A 21,597-nucleotide genomic window follows, 5' to 3' on the forward strand; every position below is an offset into this window, starting at 1 on the left:
GTCTGTGAGAGCATCGCCTCCGGCACTAACAGGGTCAGCGCGCTGTTCCACAGAGAGGGAGTCAGAATCTGAGGACAGTAAATTGGAATGTTGCTACAATGGATCGGTATCTGAGAACGGTAGATTGGAATGTTACAGCAATGGGTAGGAGTTTCTCCTGGCAGTTTGACGAACTTTCTGCAAATTATGATAGACTAACATTAGGCTGGCGGATAGAGTTGGCACTTCAACTTATTCAGTACATTTACTATCCCCTCCTTGCTGCTGTTGGTGTTCCTGGTAAGTCTCTCTATCAAGCTATTCTGTTGAACATGTTTTACTGTATTACTGGTCTTCTCATTTACTCTCCCTCCTTGCTGCGGTTAGTGTTCCTGGTAAGTCTCTGTAGCCAGCTATTAACTCTACAATCCTTTGCTAACTGTATTACTGGTCTCATAAGTTACTCTCTCATCTTTGCTGCTGTTGGTGTCCCTGGTAAGTCTCTACATCCAACAATTGGATCTGTAAACCACTTTTCACTGTATTATTGTGTTTGTCATTTAAATTTTAGGAAGAGCAAAGCCAATATCTTTGGTGCTCGTCAAAAATTCGGTTCTCTATTTGCCAACTCAATCCCTCTCCCTGGCCAATGTCTGAGGCTGAATCAGAATGTTTGCAACCCCAGTGTTTTCCTTGAACCTGAAGTGAGTTCTGCCCTCGGTTCCTCTGAATCACCAGTCGTACCTACTTCTAGCTCCACAATATCACCTACCTCCGACCAGACTCAGCCCTTCCCCTGCATAAACACTCATCCGTGACTGGGTTAAATCCAGACTCGACTATCCCAATGCTCCCCTGGCCAGCCTCCCAGTTACAAGCCTGCATAAACTAGTGCTCATCCAAAAGTCTGCTGCCCATATCCTAACACGCATCATGTCCCATTCACCCATCACCCCTGTGCTCGCTGATCAAAATTTGTTCCTGATCCGGCAACAACCTGATTTTATTTTCTCATCCTTAAGATCAAATCCCAACATGGCTTCACCCATACAATTAGTTCCATTCCCCTGCTCTTTTCCCAAAGTCCTGCTAATTTTCCCCTACAAGTGTTTATCCAATTCCCGTTATAAAGTTAATTTCTTTCCCTCTACCTCTCCCAGTCATTCTGTCTCTATTTTTCTTTCTCTGTTTCTCTCCGTCTGTCTTTCTCCCTGTTCTCTCTCTCTCCTTCTGTTGCTTAAAGAGTCGTAGAATAGCACAGCACAGGAGGAGACTATTCGGCCCATTGTGTCCCTGCTGTCTCTTTGAAGGGGCTATCTATAAACCCCTACTCTTTAGCCAGAGCCCTGTAGATCTTCCCCTTCAATTATTTACCCTCTTTCCTTTAGAAAGTTACTTCTGAATCTGCTTCCAGCACGTTCTCAGACAGTACATTCCAGATCACAGCAGCTCACTGCATAAAGAAAATTCTCCTCATTTCTCCTTCGGTTCAATTGCCAAATACCTTAAATCTGTGTCCTCTGGTTACCCACCATTCTGCCACAGCAAACTGATTCACTCCTTCAAATGCCTGCATTATTTTGAACATCGATATTTAAACTCTCCTTATGGAAAGGGACAAAGATACACCAGGTGTAACATTTTCCAAGAGGGAAATGCCATCTTTACAAAGGCGAGATGTATTTTTACAAAAGTGGACTGAAAAAAGCTACTTGAATGGAAATCAGTGTCCAAACAAAGAGAGGCCGTCAACGAGGAGAGAGTCAGGGTTCAGAGCAAATATGTTCCCAAAGATAAAAAAAAACACATCCGAATCTAGAGCCTCTGGATGTCAAGAAGCATCCAGGGTACGAGAGGCAAAAATGGAAGCTTTTGACAGATACCGCTATCTCAATACTACAGAAAGCCAAAAGGAGTTAAGAAACTGCAGGGGTGAAATTTTAAAAAGGTAATTAGGAAAGCGCAGCGAGGGCATCAAAAATATTGGCAACTACAATCAAGGAAATCCCAAAGATGTTTGATAAAGACATAAAGAGCAAAAGGATAACTAAGGAAAGAGTAGGGCCTATTAGAGACAAAAAAGGTAATCAGAATGTGAAGGTGGAAGTCATGGGCATGGATCTTAATCAATACTTTGTGTCTCTCTTCACAGCAGAGAGGCACGATGTAGACATTATAGTTAAGGAGAAGGTCTGTGAAATATTTGGTGAGATAAACTTAGAGAGAGAGGAATCATTAAGGAATTCAGCATCTTTGAAAGTAGATAAAAGTCGAGGGCTGGACGAAATATATCACAAGTTGTTAGGATAGGCAAAGGAGCAAATGGCGGAGGCTCAGCGCATCATTTTCCAATCCTCTCTGGCTACTGACAAGGTAAGAGGACCGGAGGACTGCTAACATTGCACCGTTGTTTAAAATGGGAGAAACAGATAGACCAAGTAATAAAAAGACTGTCAGCCTATCCTCGGTGGTAAAGAAAATATTGGAAACATTCTGATGGCCAGTATAAATCGGAAGTTATTAAGTCACGGATTAACCAAGCGCAGACAGCATGGGTTTGCTAAGGGAACGTCGTGTCTGTGTAACTTGATTGATTTTTTTGCAATGTAACGAGGCGGGTCGATGAGGATAGTACATTTGATGTAGTTCACATATGTACCCGCAAAATTCTTTCGCAAGGTCCCAAATGACAGGTTTGTCATAAAAGTAAAAGCCTATTGTATCCAATGGAAATTGACAGGTTTGATCAAAAATTGGCTCAGTGTCAAGAAGCAAAGTGTAATGATCGCCGGATGCTTTTGTGACTGGAAGACTGTTTTCTATGGGGTTCCACAGTGCTCAGTACTAGGTCCATTTATTGTTCTGATATATATCAATGATTTAGACTTCTAAGTTGGGGACATTATTAAGAAGTTTGCAAATGATACAAATTTGGCCATGTGGTTGCTATAGAGGAAAAAGCTGTAGACTACAGGAAGATATCAAAGGACTGGCCAGATGGGCAGAAAATTGGCAAATGGAATGTAATCCAAAGAAGTGAGAGACAATGCATTAGGGTAGGGCTAACATGCAAGGGAATATGCCATAAATGAATTTCCTAAATTTAGGCAGGAGCAGTGCAATTTAGCCGGCCCTGACTAAGAAATTCCTGGTCTGATTTGGGAGCCGTGTAACCTAGCGGGCCCTGTGAATAAAATTCCTGGACTGAGGTGGGAGCAGTGAAAACCAGATGGCCCTGGGAATGAGATTCCTGGACTGAGGCGGGAGCAGTGTTATTTAGCAGACCCGGGAATGAAATTCCTGGACTGACGCAGGCACAGTTTAGCTCGGCGGCCCTGGGAATGAAATTCCTGGATTGAGGCGGGAGCAGTGTAAATAAATGGCCTTTGAAATAAATTGCTTTAATGCAGCGGGAGCAGTGTAAACTAGGAGGACCTGGGAATGAAATTCCTAGAATGCTGTGTGAGCCTTGTCAATTAGGCGGCCCTGGGATGAAGTTCCTGGACTTAGGGAGGAGCAGTGTAATATAGGCAGTCCTGGGGATGATATTCCTGGACTGAGGCTATAGCATTGTAATCTAGGCGGCCTCGGGAATGAATTTCATGGACAGAGGCGGGATAGTGTAGTCTAGACGGCCCCGGGAATGAAACTCCTGGACTGAGGCGTGAGCAGTGTAAAGTAGGCAGCCCTGGGAATGAAACTCCTGGACTGAGGCGTGAGCAGTGTAAAGTAGGCAGCCCTGGGAATGAAACTCCTGGACTGAGGCGGGAGCAGTGTAAAGTAGGCAGCCCTGGGAATGAAATTACTGGACTGAGGCGTGAGCAGTGTAAAGTAGGCAGCCCTGGGAATGAAACTCCTGGACTGAGGCGTGAGCAGTGTAAAGTAGGCAGCCCTGGGAATGAAACTCCTGGACTGAGGCGTGAGCAGTGTATAGTAGGCAGCCCTGGGAATGAAACTCCTGGACTGAGGCGGGAGCAGTGTAAAGTAGGCAGCCCTGGGAATGAAACTCCTGGACTGAGGCGGGAGCAGTGTATAGTAGGCAGCCCTGGGAATGAAACTCCTGGACTGAGGCGTGAGCAGTGTAAAGTAGGCAGCCCTGGGAATGAAACTCCTGGACTGAGGCGTGAGCAGTGTATAGTAGGCAGCCCTGGGAATGAAACTCCTGGACTGAGGAGTGAGCAGTGTAAAGTAGGCAGCCCTGGGAATGAAACTCCTGGACTGAGGCGTGAGCAGTGTAAAGTAGGCAGCCCTGGGAATGAAACTCCTGGACTGAGGCGTGAGCAGTGTAAAGTAGGCAGCCCTGGGAATGAAACTCCTGGACTGAGGCGTGAGCAGTGTATAGTAGGCAGCCCTGGGAATGAAACTCCTGGACTGAGGCATGAGCAGTGTATAGTAGGCAGCCCTGGGAATGAAACTCCTGGACTGAGGCGTGAGCAGTGTAAAGTAGGCAGCCCTGGGAATGAAACTCCTGGACTGAGGCATGAGCAGTGTATAGTAGGCAGCCCTGGGAATGAAATTACTGGACTGAGGCGTGAGCAGTGTAAAGTAGGCAGCCCTGGGAATGAAACTCCTGGACTGAGGCGTGAGCAGTGTAAAGTAGGCAGCCCTGGGAATGAAATTACTGGACTGAGGCGTGAGCAGTGTAAAGTTGGCAGCCCTGGGAATGAAATTACTGGACTGAGGCGTGAGCAGTGTAAAGTTGGCAGCCCTGGGAATGAAATTACTGGACTGAGGCGTGAGCAGTGTAAAGTAGGCAGCCCTGGGAATGAAACTCCTGGACTGAGGCGTGAGCAGTGTATAGTAGGCAGCCCTGGGAATGAAACTCCTGGACTGAGGCGGGAGCAGTGTAAAGTAGGCAGCCCTGGGAATGAAACTCCTGGACTGAGGCGTGAGCAGTGTAAAGAAGGCAGCCCTTGGAATGAAACTCCTGGACTGAGGCGTGAGCAGTGTAAAGTAGGCAGCCCTGGGAATGAAACTCCTGGACTGAGGCGTGAGCAGTGTAAAGTAGGCAGCCCTGGAATGAAATTACTGGACTGAGGCGTGAGCAGTGTAAAGTAGGCGGCCCTGGGAATGAAACTCCTGGACTGAGGCGAGAGCAGTGTATAGTAGGCAGCCCTGGGAATGAAATTACTGGACTGAGGCGTGAGCAGTGTATAGTAGGCAGCCCTGGGAATGAAATTACTGGACTGAGGCGTGAGCAGTGTAAAGTAGGCAGCCCTGGGAATGAAACTCCTGGACTGAGGCGTGAGCAGTGTATAGTAGGCAGCCCTGGGAATGAAATTACTGGACTGAGGCGTGAGCAGTGTAAAGTAGGCAGCCCTGGAATGAAACTCCTGGACTGAGGCGTGAGCAGTGTATAGTAGGCAGCCCTGGAATGAAACTCCTGGACTGAGGCGTGAGCAGTGTATAGTAGGCAGCCCTGGGAATGAAATTACTGGACTGAGGCGTGAGCAGTGTAAAGTAGGCAGCCCTGGAATGAAATTACTGGACTGAGGCGTGAGCAGTGTAAAGTAGGCAGCCCTGGAATGAAACTCCTGGACTGAGGCGGGAGCAGTGTAAAGTAGGCAGCCCTGGAATGAAATTACTGGACTGAGGCGTGAGCAGTGTAAAGTAGGCAGCCCTGGAATGAAACTCCTGGACTGAGGCGGGAGCAGTGTAAAGTAGGCAGCCCTGGAATGAAATTACTGGACTGAGGCGTGAGCAGTGTATAGTAGGCAGCCCTGGGAATGAAACTCCTGGACTGAGGCGTGAGCAGTGTAAAGTAGGCAGCCCTGGGAATGAAACTCCTGGACTGAGGCGTGAGCAGTGTATAGTAGGCAGCCCTGGGAATGAAATTACTGGACTGAGGCGTGAGCAGTGTAAAGTAGGCAGCCCTGGGAATGAAACTCCTGGACTGAGGCGGGAGCAGTGTAAAGTAGGCAGCCCTGGGAATGAAACTCCTGGACTGAGGCGGGAGCAGTGTAAAGTAGGCAGCCCTGGGAATGAAACTCCTGGACTGAGGCGGGAGCAGTGTAAAGTAGGCAGCCCTGGGAATGAAACACCTGGACTGAGGCGTGAGCAGTGTAAAGTAGGCAGCCCTGGGAATGAAACTCCTGGACTGAGGCGGGAGCAGTGTATAGTAGGCAGCCCTGGGAATGAAACTCCTGGAATGAGGCGTGAGCAGTGTAAAGTAGGCAGCCCTGGGAATGAAATTACTGGACTGAGGCGTGAGCAGTGTATCGTAGGCAGCCCTGGGAATGAAACTCCTGGACTGAGGCGTGAGCAGTGTAAAGTAGGCAGCCCTGGGAATGAAACTCCTGGACTGAGGCGTGAGCAGTGTAAAGTAGGCAGCCCTGGGAATGAAACTCCTGGACTGAGGCGTGAGCAGTGTAAAGTAGGCAGCCCTGGGAATGAAACTCCTGGACTGAGGCGTGAGCAGTGTAAAGCAGGCAGCCCTGGGAATGAAACTCCTGGACTGAGGAGTGAGCAGTGTAAAGCAGGCAGCCCTGGGAATGAAACTCCTGGACTGAGGCGTGAGCAGTGTAAAGTAGGCCGCCCTGGGAATGAAATTACTGGACTGAGGCGTGAGCAGTGTATAGTAGGCAGCCCTGGGAATGAAACTCCTGGACTGAGGCGGGAGGAGTGTATAGTAGGCAGCCCTGGGAATGAAACTCCTGGACTGAGGCGGGAGCAGTGTAAAGTAGGCAGCCCTGGGAATGAAATTACTGGACTGAGGCGTGAGCAGTGTATAGTAGGCAGCCCTGGGAATGAAACTCCTGGACTGAGGCGTGAGCAGTGTAAAGTAGGCAGCCCTGGAATGAAATTACTGGACTGAGGCGTGAGCAGTGTAAAGTAGGCAGCCCTGGGAATGAAACTCCTGGACTGAGGCGTGAGCAGTGTATAGTAGGCAGCCCTGGAATGAAACTCCTGGACTGAGGCGTGAGCAGTGTATAGTAGGCAGCCCTGGGAATGAAATTACTGGACTGAGGCGTGAGCAGTGTAAAGTAGGCAGCCCTGGAATGAAACTCCTGGACTGAGGCGTGAGCAGTGTATAGTAGGCAGCCCTGGAATGAAACTCCTGGACTGAGGCGTGAGCAGTGTATAGTAGGCAGCCCTGGGAATGAAATTACTGGACTGAGGCGTGAGCAGTGTAAAGTAGGCAGCCCTGGGAATGAAATTACTGGACTGAGGTGTGAGCAGTGTAAAGTAGGCAGCCCTGGGAATGAAATTACTGGACTGAGGCGTGAGCAGTGTAAAGTAGGCAGCCCTGGAATGAAATTACTGGACTGAGGCGTGAGCAGTGTAAAGTAGGCAGCCCTGGAATGAAACTCCTGGACTGAGGCGGGAGCAGTGTAAAGTAGGCAGCCCTGGAATGAAATTACTGGACTGAGGCGTGAGCAGTGTAAAGTAGGCAGCCCTGGAATGAAACTCCTGGACTGAGGCGTGAGCAGTGTATAGTAGGCAGCCCTGGGAATGAAACTCCTGGACTGAGGCGTGAGCAGTGTAAAGTAGGCAGCCCTGGGAATGAAACTCCTGGACTGAGGCGTGAGCAGCGTATAGTAGGCAGCCCTGGGAATGAAATTACTGGACTGAGGCGTGAGCAGTGTAAAGTAGGCAGCCCTGGGAATGAAACTCCTGGACTGAGGCGGGAGCAGTGTAAAGTAGGCAGCCCTGGGAATGAAACTCCTGGACTGAGGCGTGAGCAGTGTAAAGTAGGCAGCCCTGGGAATGAAACTCCTGGACTGAGGCGTGAGCAGTGTAAAGTAGGCAGCGCTGGGAATGAAACTCCTGGACTGAGGCGTGAGCAGTGTAAAGTAGGCAGCCCTGGGAATGAAATTACTGGACTGAGGCGTGAGCAGTGTAAAGTAGGCAGCCCTGGGAATGAAACTCCTGGACTGAGGCGTGAGCAGTGTAAAGTAGGCAGTCCTGGGAATGAAACTCCTGGACTGAGGCGTGAGCAGTGTATCGTAGGCAGCCCTGGGAATGAAACTCCTGGACTGAGGCGTGAGCAGTGTAAAGTAGGCAGCCCTGGGAATGAAACTCCTGGACTGAGGCGTGAGCAGTGTAAAGTAGGCAGCCCTGGGAATGAAACTCCTGGACTGAGGCGTGAGCAGTGTAAAGTAGGCAGCCCTGGGAATGAAACTCCTGGACTGAGGCGGAAGCAGTGTAAAGTAGGCAGCCCTGGGAATGAAACTCCTGGACTGAGGCGTGAGCAGTGTAAAGTAGGCAGCCCTGGGAATGAAACTCCTGGACTGAGGCGTGAGCAGTGTAAAGTAGGCAGCCCTGGAATGAAATTACTGGACTGAGGCGTGAGCAGTGTAAAGTAGGCGGCCCTGGGAATGAAACTCCTGGACTGAGGCGAGAGCAGTGTATAGTAGGCAGCCCTGGGAATGAAATTACTGGACTGAGGCGTGAGCAGTGTATAGTAGGCAGCCCTGGGAATGAAATTACTGGACTGAGGCGTGAGCAGTGTAAAGTAGGCAGCCCTGGGAATGAAACTCCTGGACTGAGGCGTGAGCAGTGTATAGTAGGCAGCCCTGGGAATGAAATTACTGGACTGAGGCGTGAGCAGTGTAAAGTAGGCAGCCCTGGAATGAAACTCCTGGACTGAGGCGTGAGCAGTGTATAGTAGGCAGCCCTGGAATGAAACTCCTGGACTGAGGCGTGAGCAGTGTATAGTAGGCAGCCCTGGGAATGAAATTACTGGACTGAGGCGTGAGCAGTGTAAAGTAGGCAGCCCTGGAATGAAATTACTGGACTGAGGCGTGAGCAGTGTAAAGTAGGCAGACCTGGAATGAAACTCCTGGACTGAGGTGTGAGCAGTGTAAAGTAGGCAGCCCTGGAATGAAATTACTGGACTGAGGCGTGAGCAGTGTAAAGTAGGCAGCCCTGGAATGAAACTCCTGGACTGAGGCGGGAGCAGTGTAAAGTAGGCAGCCCTGGAATGAAATTACTGGACTGAGGCGTGAGCAGTGTAAAGTAGGCAGCCCTGGAATGAAACTCCTGGACTGAGGCGGGAGCAGTGTAAAGTAGGCAGCCCTGGAATGAAATTACTGGACTGAGGCGTGAGCAGTGTATAGTAGGCAGCCCTGGGAATGAAACTCCTGGACTGAGGCGTGAGCAGTGTAAAGTAGGCAGCCCTGGGAATGAAACTCCTGGACTGAGGCGTGAGCAGTGTATAGTAGGCAGCCCTGGGAATGAAATTACTGGACTGAGGCGTGAGCAGTGTAAAGTAGGCAGCCCTGGGAATGAAACTCCTGGACTGAGGCGGGAGCAGTGTAAAGTAGGCAGCCCTGGGAATGAAACTCCTGGACTGAGGCGGGAGCAGTGTAAAGTAGGCAGCCCTGGGAATGAAACTCCTGGACTGAGGCGGGAGCAGTGTAAAGTAGGCAGCCCTGGGAATGAAACACCTGGACTGAGGCGTGAGCAGTGTAAAGTAGGCAGCCCTGGGAATGAAACTCCTGGACTGAGGCGGGAGCAGTGTATAGTAGGCAGCCCTGGGAATGAAACTCCTGGAATGAGGCGTGAGCAGTGTAAAGTAGGCAGCCCTGGGAATGAAATTACTGGACTGAGGCGTGAGCAGTGTATCGTAGGCAGCCCTGGGAATGAAACTCCTGGACTGAGGCGTGAGCAGTGTAAAGTAGGCAGCCCTGGGAATGAAACTCCTGGACTGAGGCGTGAGCAGTGTAAAGTAGGCAGCCCTGGGAATGAAACTCCTGGACTGAGGCGTGAGCAGTGTAAAGTAGGCAGCCCTGGGAATGAAACTCCTGGACTGAGGCGTGAGCAGTGTAAAGCAGGCAGCCCTGGGAATGAAACTCCTGGACTGAGGAGTGAGCAGTGTAAAGCAGGCAGCCCTGGGAATGAAACTCCTGGACTGAGGCGTGAGCAGTGTAAAGTAGGCCGCCCTGGGAATGAAATTACTGGACTGAGGCGTGAGCAGTGTATAGTAGGCAGCCCTGGGAATGAAACTCCTGGACTGAGGCGGGAGCAGTGTATAGTAGGCAGCCCTGGGAATGAAACTCCTGGACTGAGGCGGGAGCAGTGTAAAGTAGGCAGCCCTGGGAATGAAATTACTGGACTGAGGCGTGAGCAGTGTATAGTAGGCAGCCCTGGGAATGAAACTCCTGGACTGAGGCGTGAGCAGTGTAAAGTAGGCAGCCCTGGAATGAAATTACTGGACTGAGGCGTGAGCAGTGTAAAGTAGGCAGCCCTGGGAATGAAACTCCTGGACTGAGGCGTGAGCAGTGTATAGTAGGCAGCCCTGGAATGAAACTCCTGGACTGAGGCGTGAGCAGTGTATAGTAGGCAGCCCTGGGAATGAAATTACTGGACTGAGGCGTGAGCAGTGTAAAGTAGGCAGCCCTGGAATGAAACTCCTGGACTGAGGCGTGAGCAGTGTATAGTAGGCAGCCCTGGAATGAAACTCCTGGACTGAGGCGTGAGCAGTGTATAGTAGGCAGCCCTGGGAATGAAATTACTGGACTGAGGCGTGAGCAGTGTAAAGTAGGCAGCCCTGGGAATGAAATTACTGGACTGAGGTGTGAGCAGTGTAAAGTAGGCAGCCCTGGGAATGAAATTACTGGACTGAGGCGTGAGCAGTGTAAAGTAGGCAGCCCTGGAATGAAATTACTGGACTGAGGCGTGAGCAGTGTAAAGTAGGCAGCCCTGGAATGAAACTCCTGGACTGAGGCGGGAGCAGTGTAAAGTAGGCAGCCCTGGAATGAAATTACTGGACTGAGGCGTGAGCAGTGTAAAGTAGGCAGCCCTGGAATGAAACTCCTGGACTGAGGCGTGAGCAGTGTATAGTAGGCAGCCCTGGGAATGAAACTCCTGGACTGAGGCGTGAGCAGTGTAAAGTAGGCAGCCCTGGGAATGAAACTCCTGGACTGAGGCGTGAGCAGCGTATAGTAGGCAGCCCTGGGAATGAAATTACTGGACTGAGGCGTGAGCAGTGTAAAGTAGGCAGCCCTGGGAATGAAACTCCTGGACTGAGGCGGGAGCAGTGTAAAGTAGGCAGCCCTGGGAATGAAACTCCTGGACTGAGGCGTGAGCAGTGTAAAGTAGGCAGCCCTGGGAATGAAACTCCTGGACTGAGGCGTGAGCAGTGTAAAGTAGGCAGCGCTGGGAATGAAACTCCTGGACTGAGGCGTGAGCAGTGTAAAGTAGGCAGCCCTGGGAATGAAATTACTGGACTGAGGCGTGAGCAGTGTAAAGTAGGCAGCCCTGGGAATGAAACTCCTGGACTGAGGCGTGAGCAGTGTAAAGTAGGCAGTCCTGGGAATGAAACTCCTGGACTGAGGCGTGAGCAGTGTATCGTAGGCAGCCCTGGGAATGAAACTCCTGGACTGAGGCGTGAGCAGTGTAAAGTAGGCAGCCCTGGGAATGAAACTCCTGGACTGAGGCGTGAGCAGTGTAAAGTAGGCAGCCCTGGGAATGAAACTCCTGGACTGAGGCGTGAGCAGTGTAAAGTAGGCAGCCCTGGGAATGAAACTCCTGGACTGAGGCGTGAGCAGTGTAAAGTAGGCAGCCCTGGGAATGAAACTCCTGGACTGAGGCGGAAGCAGTGTAAAGTAGGCAGCCCTGGGAATGAAACTCCTGGACTGAGGCGTGAGCAGTGTAAAGTAGGCAGCCCTGGGAATGAAATTACTGGACTGAGGCGTGAGCAGTGTAAAGTAGGCAGCCCTGGGAATGAAACTCCTGGACTGAGGCGGAAGCAGTGTAAAGTAGGCAGCCCTGGGAATGAAATTACTGGACTGAGGCGTGAGCAGTGTAAAGTAGGCAGCCCTGGGAATGAAACTCCTGGACTGAGGCGGGAGCAGTGTAAAGTAGGCAGCCCTGGGAATGAAACTCCTGGACTGAGGCGGAAGCAGTGTAAAGTAGGCAGCCCTGGAAATGAAACTCCTGGACTGAGGCGGGAGCAGTGTATAGTAGGCAGCCCTGGAAATGAAACTCCTGGACTGAGGCGGGAGCAGTGTATAGTAGGCAGCCCTGGAAATGAAACTCCTGGACTGAGGCGGGAGCAGTGTATAGTAGGCAGCCCTGGAAATGAAACTCCTGGACTGAGGCGGGAGCAGTGTATAGTAGGCAGCCCTGGAAATGAAACTCCTGGACTGAGGCGGGAGCAGTGTATAGTAGGCAGCCCTGGGAATGAAATTACTGGACTGAGGCGTGAGCAGTGTAAAGTAGGCAGCCCTGGGAATGAAACTCCTGGACTGAGGCGGGAGCAGTGTAAAGTAGGCAGCCCTGGGAATGAAATTACTGGACTGAGGCGGGAGCAGTGTAAAGTAGGCAGCCCTGGGAATGAAACTCCTGGACTGAGGCGGGAGCAGTGTAAAGTAGGCAGCCCTGGGAATGAAACTCCTGGACTGAGGCGTGAGCAGTGTAAAGTAGGCAGCCCTGGGAATGAAATTACTGGACTGAGGCGGGAGCAGTGTATAGTAGGCAGCCCTGGGAATGAAACTCCTGGACTGAGGCGTGAGCAGTGTATAGTAGGCAGCCCTGGGAATGAAACTCCTGGACTGAGGCGGGAGCAGTGTATAGTAGGCAGCCCTGGGAATGAAACTCCTGGACTGAGGCGTGAGCAGTGTAAAGTAGGCAGCCCTGGGAATGAAACTCCTGGACTGAGGCGTGAGCAGTGTAAAGTAGGCAGCCCTGGGAATGAAATTACTGGACTGAGGCGGGAGCAGTGTAAAGTAGGCAGCCCTGGGAATGAAACTCCTGGACTGAGGCGTGAGCAGTGTATAGTAGGCAGCCCTGGGAATGAAACTCCTGGACTGAGGCGTGAGCAGTGTATAGTAGGCAGCCCTGGGAATGAAATTACTGGACTGAGGCGTGAGCAGTGTATAGTAGGCAGCCCTGGGAATGAAACTCCTGGACTGAGGCGTGAGCAGTGTAAAGTAGGCAGCCCTGGGAATGAAACTCCTGGACTGAGGCGTGAGCAGTGTAAAGTAGGCAGCCCTGGGAATGAAACTCCTGGACTGAGGCGGGAGCAGCGTATAGTAGGCAGCCCTGGGAATGAAATTACTGGACTGAGGCGGGAGCAGTGTAAAGTAGGCAGCCCTGGGAATGAAACTCCTGGACTGAGGCGTGAGCAGTGTAAAGTAGGCAGCCCTGGGAATGAAACTCCTGGACTGAGGCGTGAGCAGTGTAAAGTAGGCAGCCCTGGGAATGAAACTCCTGGACTGAGGCGTGAGCAGTGTAAAGTAGGCAGCCCTGGGAATGAAACTCCTGGACTGAGGCGGGAGCAGCGTATAGTAGGCAGCCCTGGGAATGAAATTACTGGACTGAGGCGGGAGCAGTGTAAAGTAGGCAGCCCTGGGAATGAAACTCCTGGACTGAGGCGTGAGCAGTGTAAAGTAGGCAGCCCTGGGAATGAAACTCCTGGACTGAGGCGTGAGCAGTGTAAAGTAGGCAGCCCTGGGAATGAAACTCCTGGACTGAGGCGTGAGCAGTGTAAAGTAGGCAGCCCTGGAATGAAATTACTGGACTGAGGCGTGAGCAGCGTATAGTAGGCAGCCCTGGGAATGAAACTCCTGGACTGAGGCGTGAGCAGTGTAAAGTAGGCAGCCCTGGAATGAAATTACTGGACTGAGGCGTGAGCAGCGTATAGTAGGCAGCCCTGGAAATGAAATTACTGGACTGAGGAGTGAGCAGTGTATAGTAGGCAGCCCTGGGAATGAAACTCCTGGACTGAGGCGTGAGCAGTGTAAAGTAGGCAGCCCTGGGAATGAAACTCCTGGACTGAGGCGTGAGCAGTGTAAAGTAGGCAGCCCTGGGAATGAAATTACTGGACTGAGGCGTGAGCAGTGTAAAGTAGGCAGCCCTGGGAATGAAACTCCTGGACTGAGGCGTGAGCAGTGTAAAGTAGGCAGCCCTGGGAATGAAACTCCTGGACTGAGGCGTGAGCAGTGTAAAGTAGGCAGCCCTGGGAATGAAATTACTGGACTGAGGCGTGAGCAGTGTAAAGTAGGCAGCCCTGGGAATGAAATTACTGGACTGAGGCGTGAGCAGTGTAAAGTAGGCAGCCCTGGGAATGAAACTCCTGGACTGAGGCGTGAGCAGTGTATAGTAGGCAGCCCTGGGAATGAAACTCCTGGACTGAGGCGTGAGCAGTGTATAGTAGGCAGCCCTGGGAATGAAATTACTGGACTGAGGCGTGAGCAGTGTAAAGTAGGCAGCCCTGGGAATGAAATTACTGGACTGAGGCGTGAGCAGTGTAAAGTAGGCAGCCCTGGGAATGAAACTCCTGGACTGAGGCGTGAGCAGTGTATAGTAGGCAGCCCTGGGAATGAAACTCCTGGACTGAGGCGGGAGCAGTGTAAAGTAGGCAGCCCTGGGAATGAAACTCCTGGACTGAGGCGGGAGCAGTGTATAGTAGGCAGCCCTGGGAATGAAACTCCTGGACTGAGGCGGGAGCAGTGTATAGTAGGCAGCCCTGGGAATGAAACTCCTGGACTGAGGCGGGAGCAGTGTATAGTAGGCAGCCCTGGGAATGAAATTACTGGACTGAGGCGGGAGCAGTGTATAGTAGGCAGCCCTGGGAATGAAACTCCTGGACTGAGGCGGGAGCAGTGTATAGTAGGCAGCCCTGGGAATGAAATTACTGGACTGAGGCGGGAGCAGTGTATAGTAGGCAGCCCTGGGAATGAAACTCCTGGACTGAGGCGTGAGCAGTGTATTGTAGGCAGCCCTGGGAATGAAACTCCTGGACTGAGGCATGAGCAGTGTATCGTAGGCAGCCCTGGGAATGAAACTCCTGGACTGAGGCGTGAGCAGTGTATTGTAGGCAGCCCTGGGAATGAAACTCCTGGACTGAGGCGTGAGCAGTGTAAAGTAGGCAGCCCTGGGAATGAAATTACTGGACTGAGGCGGGAGCAGTGTAAAGTAGGCAGCCCTGGGAATGAAACTCCTGGACTGAGGCGGGAGCAGTGTAAAGTAGGCGGCCCTGGGAATGAAATTACTGGACTGAGGCGTGATCAGTGTAAAGTAGGCAGCCCTGGGAATGAAATTACTGGACTGAGGCGGGAGCAGTGTATAGTAGGCGGCCCTGGGAATGAAATTACTGGACTGAGGCGTGAGCAGTGTATAGTAGGCGGCCCTGGGAATGAAATTCCTGGACTGAGGCGTGAGCAGTGTAAAGTAGGCAGCCCTGGGAATGAAATTACTGGACTGAGGCGTGAGCAGTGTAAAGTAGGCAGCCCTGGGAATGAAATTACTGGACTGAGGCGTGAGCAGTGTAAAGTAGGCAGCCCTGGGAATGAAATTACTGGACTGAGGCGTGAGCAGTGTATAGTAGGCAGCCCTGGGAATGAAACTCCTGGACTGAGGCGTGAGCAGTGTAAAGTAGGCAGCCCTGGGAATGAAATTACTGGACTGAGGCGTGAGCAGTGTATAGTAGGCAGCCCTGGGAATGAAACTCCTGGACTGAGGCGGGAGCAGTGTAATGTAGGCTGCCCTGGGAATGAAACTCCTGGACTGAGGCGGGAGCAGTGTAAAGTGGGCAGCCCTGGGAATGAAACTCCTGGACTGAGGCGTGAGCAGTGTAAAGTAGGCAGCCCTGGGAATGAAACTCCAGGACTGAGGCGTGAGCAGTGTATAGTAGGCGGCCCTGGGAATGAAACTCCTGGACTGAGGCGTGAGCAGTGTAAAGTAGGCAGCCCTGGGAATGAAACTCCAGGACTGAGGCGTGAGCAGTGTATAGTAGGCAGCCCTGGGAATGAAATTACTGGACTGAGGCGTGAGCAGTGTAAAGTAGGCAGCCCTGGGAATGAAATTACTGGACTGAGGCGTGAGCAGTGTAAAGTAGGCAGCCCTGGGAATGAAATTACTGGACTGAGGCGTGAGCAGTGTAAAGTAGGCAGCCCTGGGAATGAAACTCCTGGACTGAGGCGTGAGCAGTGTAAAGTAGGCAGCCCTGGGAATGAAACTGCTGGACTGAGGCGTGAGCAGTGTAAAGTAGGCAGCCCTGGGAATGAAACTACTGGACTGAGGCGTGAGCAGTGTAAAGTAGGCAGCCCTGGGAATGAAACTCCTGGACTGAGGCGGAAGCAGTGTAAAGTAGGCAGCCCTGGGAATGAAACTCCTGGACTGAGGCGTGAGCAGTGTATAGTAGGCAGCCCTGGGAATGAAACTCCTGGACTGAGGCGTGAGCAGTGTAAAGTAGGCAGCCCTGGGAATGAAACTCCTGGACTGAGGCGGAAGCAGTGTAAAGTAGGCAGCCCTGGGAATGAAACTCCTGGACTGAGGCGTGAGCAGTGTAAAGTAGGCAGCCCTGGAAATGAAACTACTGGACTGAGGCGTGAGCAGTGTATAGTAGGCAGTCCTGGGAATGAAACTCCTGGACTGAGGCGTGAGCAGTGTAAAGTAGGCAGCCCTGGAATGAAACTCCTGGACTGAGGAGTGAGCAGTGTAAAGTAGGCAGCCCTGGGAATGAAACTCCTGGACTGAGGCGTGAGCAGTGTATAGTAGGCAGCCCTGGGAATGAAACTCCTGGACTGAGGCGTGAGCAGTGTATAGTAGGCAGCCCTGGGAATGAAACTCCTGGACTGAGGCGTGAGCAGTGTAAAGTAGGCAGCCCTGGGAATGAAACTCCTGGACTGAGGCGTGAGCAGTGTAAAGTAGGCAGCCCTGGGAATGAAACTCCTGGACTGAGGCGTGAGCAGTGTAAAGTAGGCAGCCCTGGGAATGAAACTCCTGGACTGAGGCGGGAGCAGTGTAAAGTAGGCAGCCCTGGGAATGAAACTCCTGGACTGAGGCGGAAGCAGTGTAAAGTAGGCAGCCCTGGGAATGAAACTCCTGGACTGAGGCGGGAGCAGTGTAAAGTAGGCAGCCCTGGGAATGAAACTCCTGGACTGAGGCGGGAGCAGTGTAAAGTAGGCAGCCCTGGGAATGAAATTACTGGACTGAGGCGGGAGCAGTGTAAAGTAGGCAGCCCTGGGAATGAAACTCCTGGACTGAGGCGTGAGCAGTGTAAAGTAGGCAGCCCTGGGAATGAAATTACTGGACTGAGGCGGGAGCAGTGTAAAGTAGGCAGCCCTGGGAATGAAATTACTGGACTGAGGCGTGAGCAGTGTAAAGTAGGCAGCCCTGGGAATGAAATTACTGGACTGAGGCGTGAGCAGTGTAAAGTAGGAAGCCCTGGGAATGAAATTACTGGACTGAGGCGTGAGCAGTGTATAGTAGGCAGCCCTGGGAATGAAATTACTGGACTGAGGCGTGAGCAGTGTAAAGTAGGCAGCCCTGGGAATGAAATTACTGGACTGAGGCGTGAGCAGTGTAAAGTAGGCAGCCCTGGGAATGAAATTACTGGACTGAGGCGTGAGCAGTGTATAGTAGGCAGCCCTGGGAATGAAATTACTGGACTGAGGCCTGAGCAGTGTAAAGTAGGCAGCCCTGGGAATGAAACTCCTGGACTGAGGCGTGAGCAGTGTAAAGTAGTCGGCCCTGGGAATGAAACTCCTGGACTGAGGCGTGAGCAGTGTAAAGTAGGCAGCCCTGGGAATGAAACTCCTGGACTGAGGCGTGAGCAGTGTAAAGTAGGCAGCCCTGGAATGAAACTCCTGGACTGAGGCGTGAGCAGTGTATAGTAGGCAGCCCTGGGAATGAAACTCCTGGACTGAGGCGTGAGCAGTGTAAAGTAGGCAGCCCTGGGAATGAAGCTCCTGGACTGAGGCGGGAGCAGTGTATAGTAGGCAGCCCTGGGAATGAAACTCCTGGACTGAGGCGTGAGCAGTGTAAAGTAGGCAGCCCTGGGAATTAAACTCCTGGACTGAGGCGGGAGCAGTGTATAGTAGGCAGCCCTGGGAATGAAACTCCTGGACTGAGGCGTGAGCAGTGTATCGTAGGCAGCCCTGGGAATGAAACTCCTGGACTGAGGCGTGAGCAGTGTATAGTAGGCAGCCCTGGGAATGAAACTCCTGGACTGAGGCGTGAGCAGTGTATCGTAGGCAGCCCTGGGAATGAAACTCCTGGACTGAGGCGTGAGCAGTGTATCGTAGGCAGCCCTGGGAATGAAACTCCTGGACTGAGGCGTGAGCAGTGTAAAGTAGGCAGCCCTGGGAATGAAACTCCTGGACTGAGGCGGGAGCAGTGTATAGTAGGCAGCCCTGGGAATGAAACTCCTGGACTGAGGCGTGAGCAGTGTATAGTAGGCAGCCCTGGGAATGAAACTCCTGGACTGAGGCGTGAGCAGTGTAAAGTAGGCAGCCCTGGGAATGAAACTCCTGGACTGAGGCGTGAGCAGTGTAAAGTAGGCAGCCCTGGGAATGAAACTCCTGGACTGAGGCGTGAGCAGTGTAAAGTAGGCAGCCCTGGGAATGAAACTCCTGGACTGAGGCGGGAGCAGTGTATAGTAGGCAGCCCTGGGAATGAAATTACTGGACTGAGGCGTGAGCAGTGTAAAGTAGGCAGCCCTGGGAATGAAACTGCTGGACTGAGGAGTGAGCAGTGTAAAGTAGGCAGCCCTGGGAATGAAACTCCTGGACTGAGGCGGGAGCAGTGTAAAGTAGGCAGCCCTGGGAATGAAGCTCCTGGACTGAGGCGGGAGCAGTGTATAGTAGGCAGCCCTGGGAATGAAACTCCTGGACTGAGGAGTGAGCAGTGTAAAGTAGGCAGCCCTGGGAATGAAACTCCTGGACTGAGGCGTGAGCAGTGTAAAGTAGGCAGCCCTGGGAATGAAACTCCTGGACTGAGGCGTGAGCAGTGTAAAGTAGGCAGCCCTGGGAATGAAACTCCTGGACTGAGGCGGGAGCAGTGTAAAGTTGGCAGCCCTGGGAATGAAATTACTGGACTGAGGCGTGAGCAGTGTATTGTAGGCAGCCCTGTGAATGAAACTGCTGGACTGAGGAGTGAGCAGTGTAAAGTAGGCAGCCCTGGGAATGAAACTCCTGGACTGAGGCGGGAGCAGTGTAAAGTAGGCAGCCCTGGGAATGAAACTGCTGGACTGAGGCGGGAGCAGTGTAAAGTAGGCAGCCCTGGGAATGAAACTGCTGGACTGAGGAGTGAGCAGTGTAAAGTAGGCAGCCCTGGGAATGAAACTCCTGGACTGAGGCGTGAGCAGTGTAAAGTAGGCAGCCCTGGGAATGAAACTCCTGGACTGAGGCGTGAGCAGTGTAAAGTAGGCAGCCCTGGGAATGAAATTACTGGACTGAGGCGTGAGCAGTGTAAAGTAGGCAGCCCTGGGAATGAAACTCCTGGACTGAGGCGGGAGCAGTGTAAAGTAGGCAGCCCTGGGAATGAAACTCCTGGACTGAGGCGTGAGCAGTGTAAAGTAGGCAGCCCTGGGAATGAAACTCCTGGACTGAGGCGGGAGCAGTGTAAAGTAGGCAGCCCTGGGAATGAAATTACTGGACTGAGGCGTGAGCAGTGTAAAGTGGTCAGCCCTGGGAATGAAACTCCTGGACTGAGGCGTGAGCAGTGTATAGTAGGCAGCCCTGGGAATGAAACTCCTGGACTGAGGCGTGAGCAGTGTAAAGTAGGCAGCCCTTGGAATGAAACTCCTGGACTGAGGCGTGAGCAGTGTATAGTAGGCAGTCCTGGGAATGAAACTCCTGGACTGAGGCGTGAGCAGTGTATAGTAGGCAGCCCTGGGAATTTAATTCCTAGATTGAGAGGGCAGCAGTGTAATCTATGCTGCCATGGGGATGGAATTCCTGGTATGAGTCGGGAGTAGTGTAAACTAGTTGGAACTGTGAATTAAATTACTGGATTGAGGCGGGAGCTGTTTAATCTCGGCGGCCCTGGGAATTATCTTCCTGGATTGAGGCGGGAGCAGTGTAAAGTAGGCAGCCCTGGGAATGTAATATGTGTACTGAGGCGGGAGCAGTATAATCCAGGTGTCCCTTGGAATGAAATTCCTGTATTGAGATGGGAGTAGTGTACTTTAGGTGGCCTTGGGAATGAAATTCCCGGACAGAGGCGGGAGCAGTATAATCCAGGCAGCCCAGGGAATGGAATTCCTGGACTGTTGCATGAGCATTGTAAACTAGGCAGCCTGGGAAAGAAATTCCAGTATTGTGGCTGGAAAGTATAATCTAGGCTGCCCTGGTAATGTAATTCTTGGAATGAGGCTGGAACAGTGTCAACCAGGAGGCCCTGGGAATTAAATTATTGGGCTGAGGCATGAGCAGTTTAAATTCAGCGGCCCTGGGAATGAATTTCCTGAATTGAGGTGGGGAATGTGTACTCTATGTGGCCCGGGGAATTAATTTCCTGGATTGACACGGGAGCGGTGTAAACTAGGAGGCCCAGGGAATTAAATTCCTGTACAGATTTGGAGCACTGTTAACTAGGCAGCCCGGGGAATGAAATTCGTGGGCTGAAACGGAAGCATTGTAAACTAGGCCGCCCTAGGAATAGAACTCCTGCACTGAGACGGGAGCAGTGTAATCCAGGCTGCCCTGGGAGAAAAAATCCTGTGCTGATGCGGAAGCACTGTGTTCCAGGTGGCCCTGGGAATGACATTCCTGGTTTGAGCCAGGAGCAGTTTATCTAGGCTGCCCATGGAATTAAACACCTGGACTGGGACGGGAGTAATGTAAACTCAGGCACCCTAGGAATGAAATACCTGGACTGAGCAGAGAGCTGTCTAAACTATGTACCCCTGGGAATGAATTTCCTGGACTGAGTCTGTGGCAGTGTAAACTAGGCAGCGCTGGGAATGAAATTCCTGAATTGAGGCGATCTTTACAATAAAGGCGGCCATGTGAATTAATTTCCTGGACTGAGACCGGAGCAGTATAATCTCGGCAGCCCCGGGAAAGAAATTCCTGGACTGAGACGGGAGCAGTGCAATCTCGGCAGCCCCGGGAATGGAATTTCTCAACTGAGGCGGTAGATGTATAAACTAAACAAACACAGAATTAAATTCCTGGTCTGAGGCTTGAGCATTGAAATCTTGGTTGCCATGGGTATGTAATTACTGGATTCAGGTGGGAGCACTGTAAACTAAGTGGCCCTGGGAATGAAATTACGAGATTGATACGGGAGCAGTGTATTATAGGCGGTCCTAGGAATGAAATTCCTGGATTGAGGCGGGAGCCATGTAAAGTAGCCAGCCCCTGAAATGAAATTCCTTGATTTTGACTGGAACTGTGTAATCTCGGCAGCCCCGGGCATGGAATTTCCAGATTGAGATGGGAGCAGTGTAAACTAGTGAAACATGTGAATAAAATTCCTAAATAACAACAGAAAATGCTGGAAAAACTCAGCAGGCCAGGCAACATGCGTGGAGAGAAATTAGAGTCGACATTTCGGGCCTAACCCTTTTTCAAAACTGGAAAGGAATGAAATAGATCGAAAGGCAGGGCTAGGACAGAACAAAAGAAGTGAATTCCTAGATTGATATGAAACCAGGGTAATATCGGCATCCCCGGGAAGGAAATTCCTAGATTGAGGCGGGACCAGTGTAAATTAGGTAGTCCTGTGAATCAAATTCCTGTATTGAGCCGGGAGCAGTGTAAACTTAGTGGCGCTGGGAATTAAGTTCCTGTACTGAGGCGGTAGTAGTGTAATCAAGGTAGCCTTGGGAATGACATTCATGGATTAAAGAGGGAGCACTGTAGACTAGGCAGTCCTTGGGATGGAATTCCTGGACTGAAGCGGGAGCAGTGTAAACTAGGTAGCCCTGGACATATAATTCCA

The 21,597-nt window shown here is 51.6% G+C and overlaps 1 protein-coding gene across 2 annotated transcripts in view; it reads left to right on the forward strand.

Annotated features, from left to right (window-relative positions):
* Positions 1–13: 13 nt before the first annotated feature.
* The window catches only part of LOC147091462 (putative G protein-coupled receptor 139), a 54,986-nt gene continuing 33,402 nt past the window's right edge, over positions 14–21,597 (forward strand). The window contains exon 1 of one of the 2 annotated variants that reach the window (XM_085976558.1): positions 14–279. In XM_085976558.1, the coding sequence (XP_085832684.1) occupies positions 99–279 (181 nt within the window). In that variant the 5' untranslated portion in view covers positions 14–98. The remainder of the gene's footprint in view (positions 280–21,597) is intronic. The other variant, XM_085976559.1, reaches the window with a different exon arrangement.

Source organism: Somniosus microcephalus, unplaced genomic scaffold, assembly GCF_052327205.1.
Source record: "Somniosus microcephalus isolate GS21.2 unplaced genomic scaffold, FLI_Smic_1.0 unresolved_chr3, whole genome shotgun sequence".
Lineage (NCBI taxonomy): Eukaryota > Metazoa > Chordata > Chondrichthyes > Squaliformes > Somniosidae > Somniosus > Somniosus microcephalus.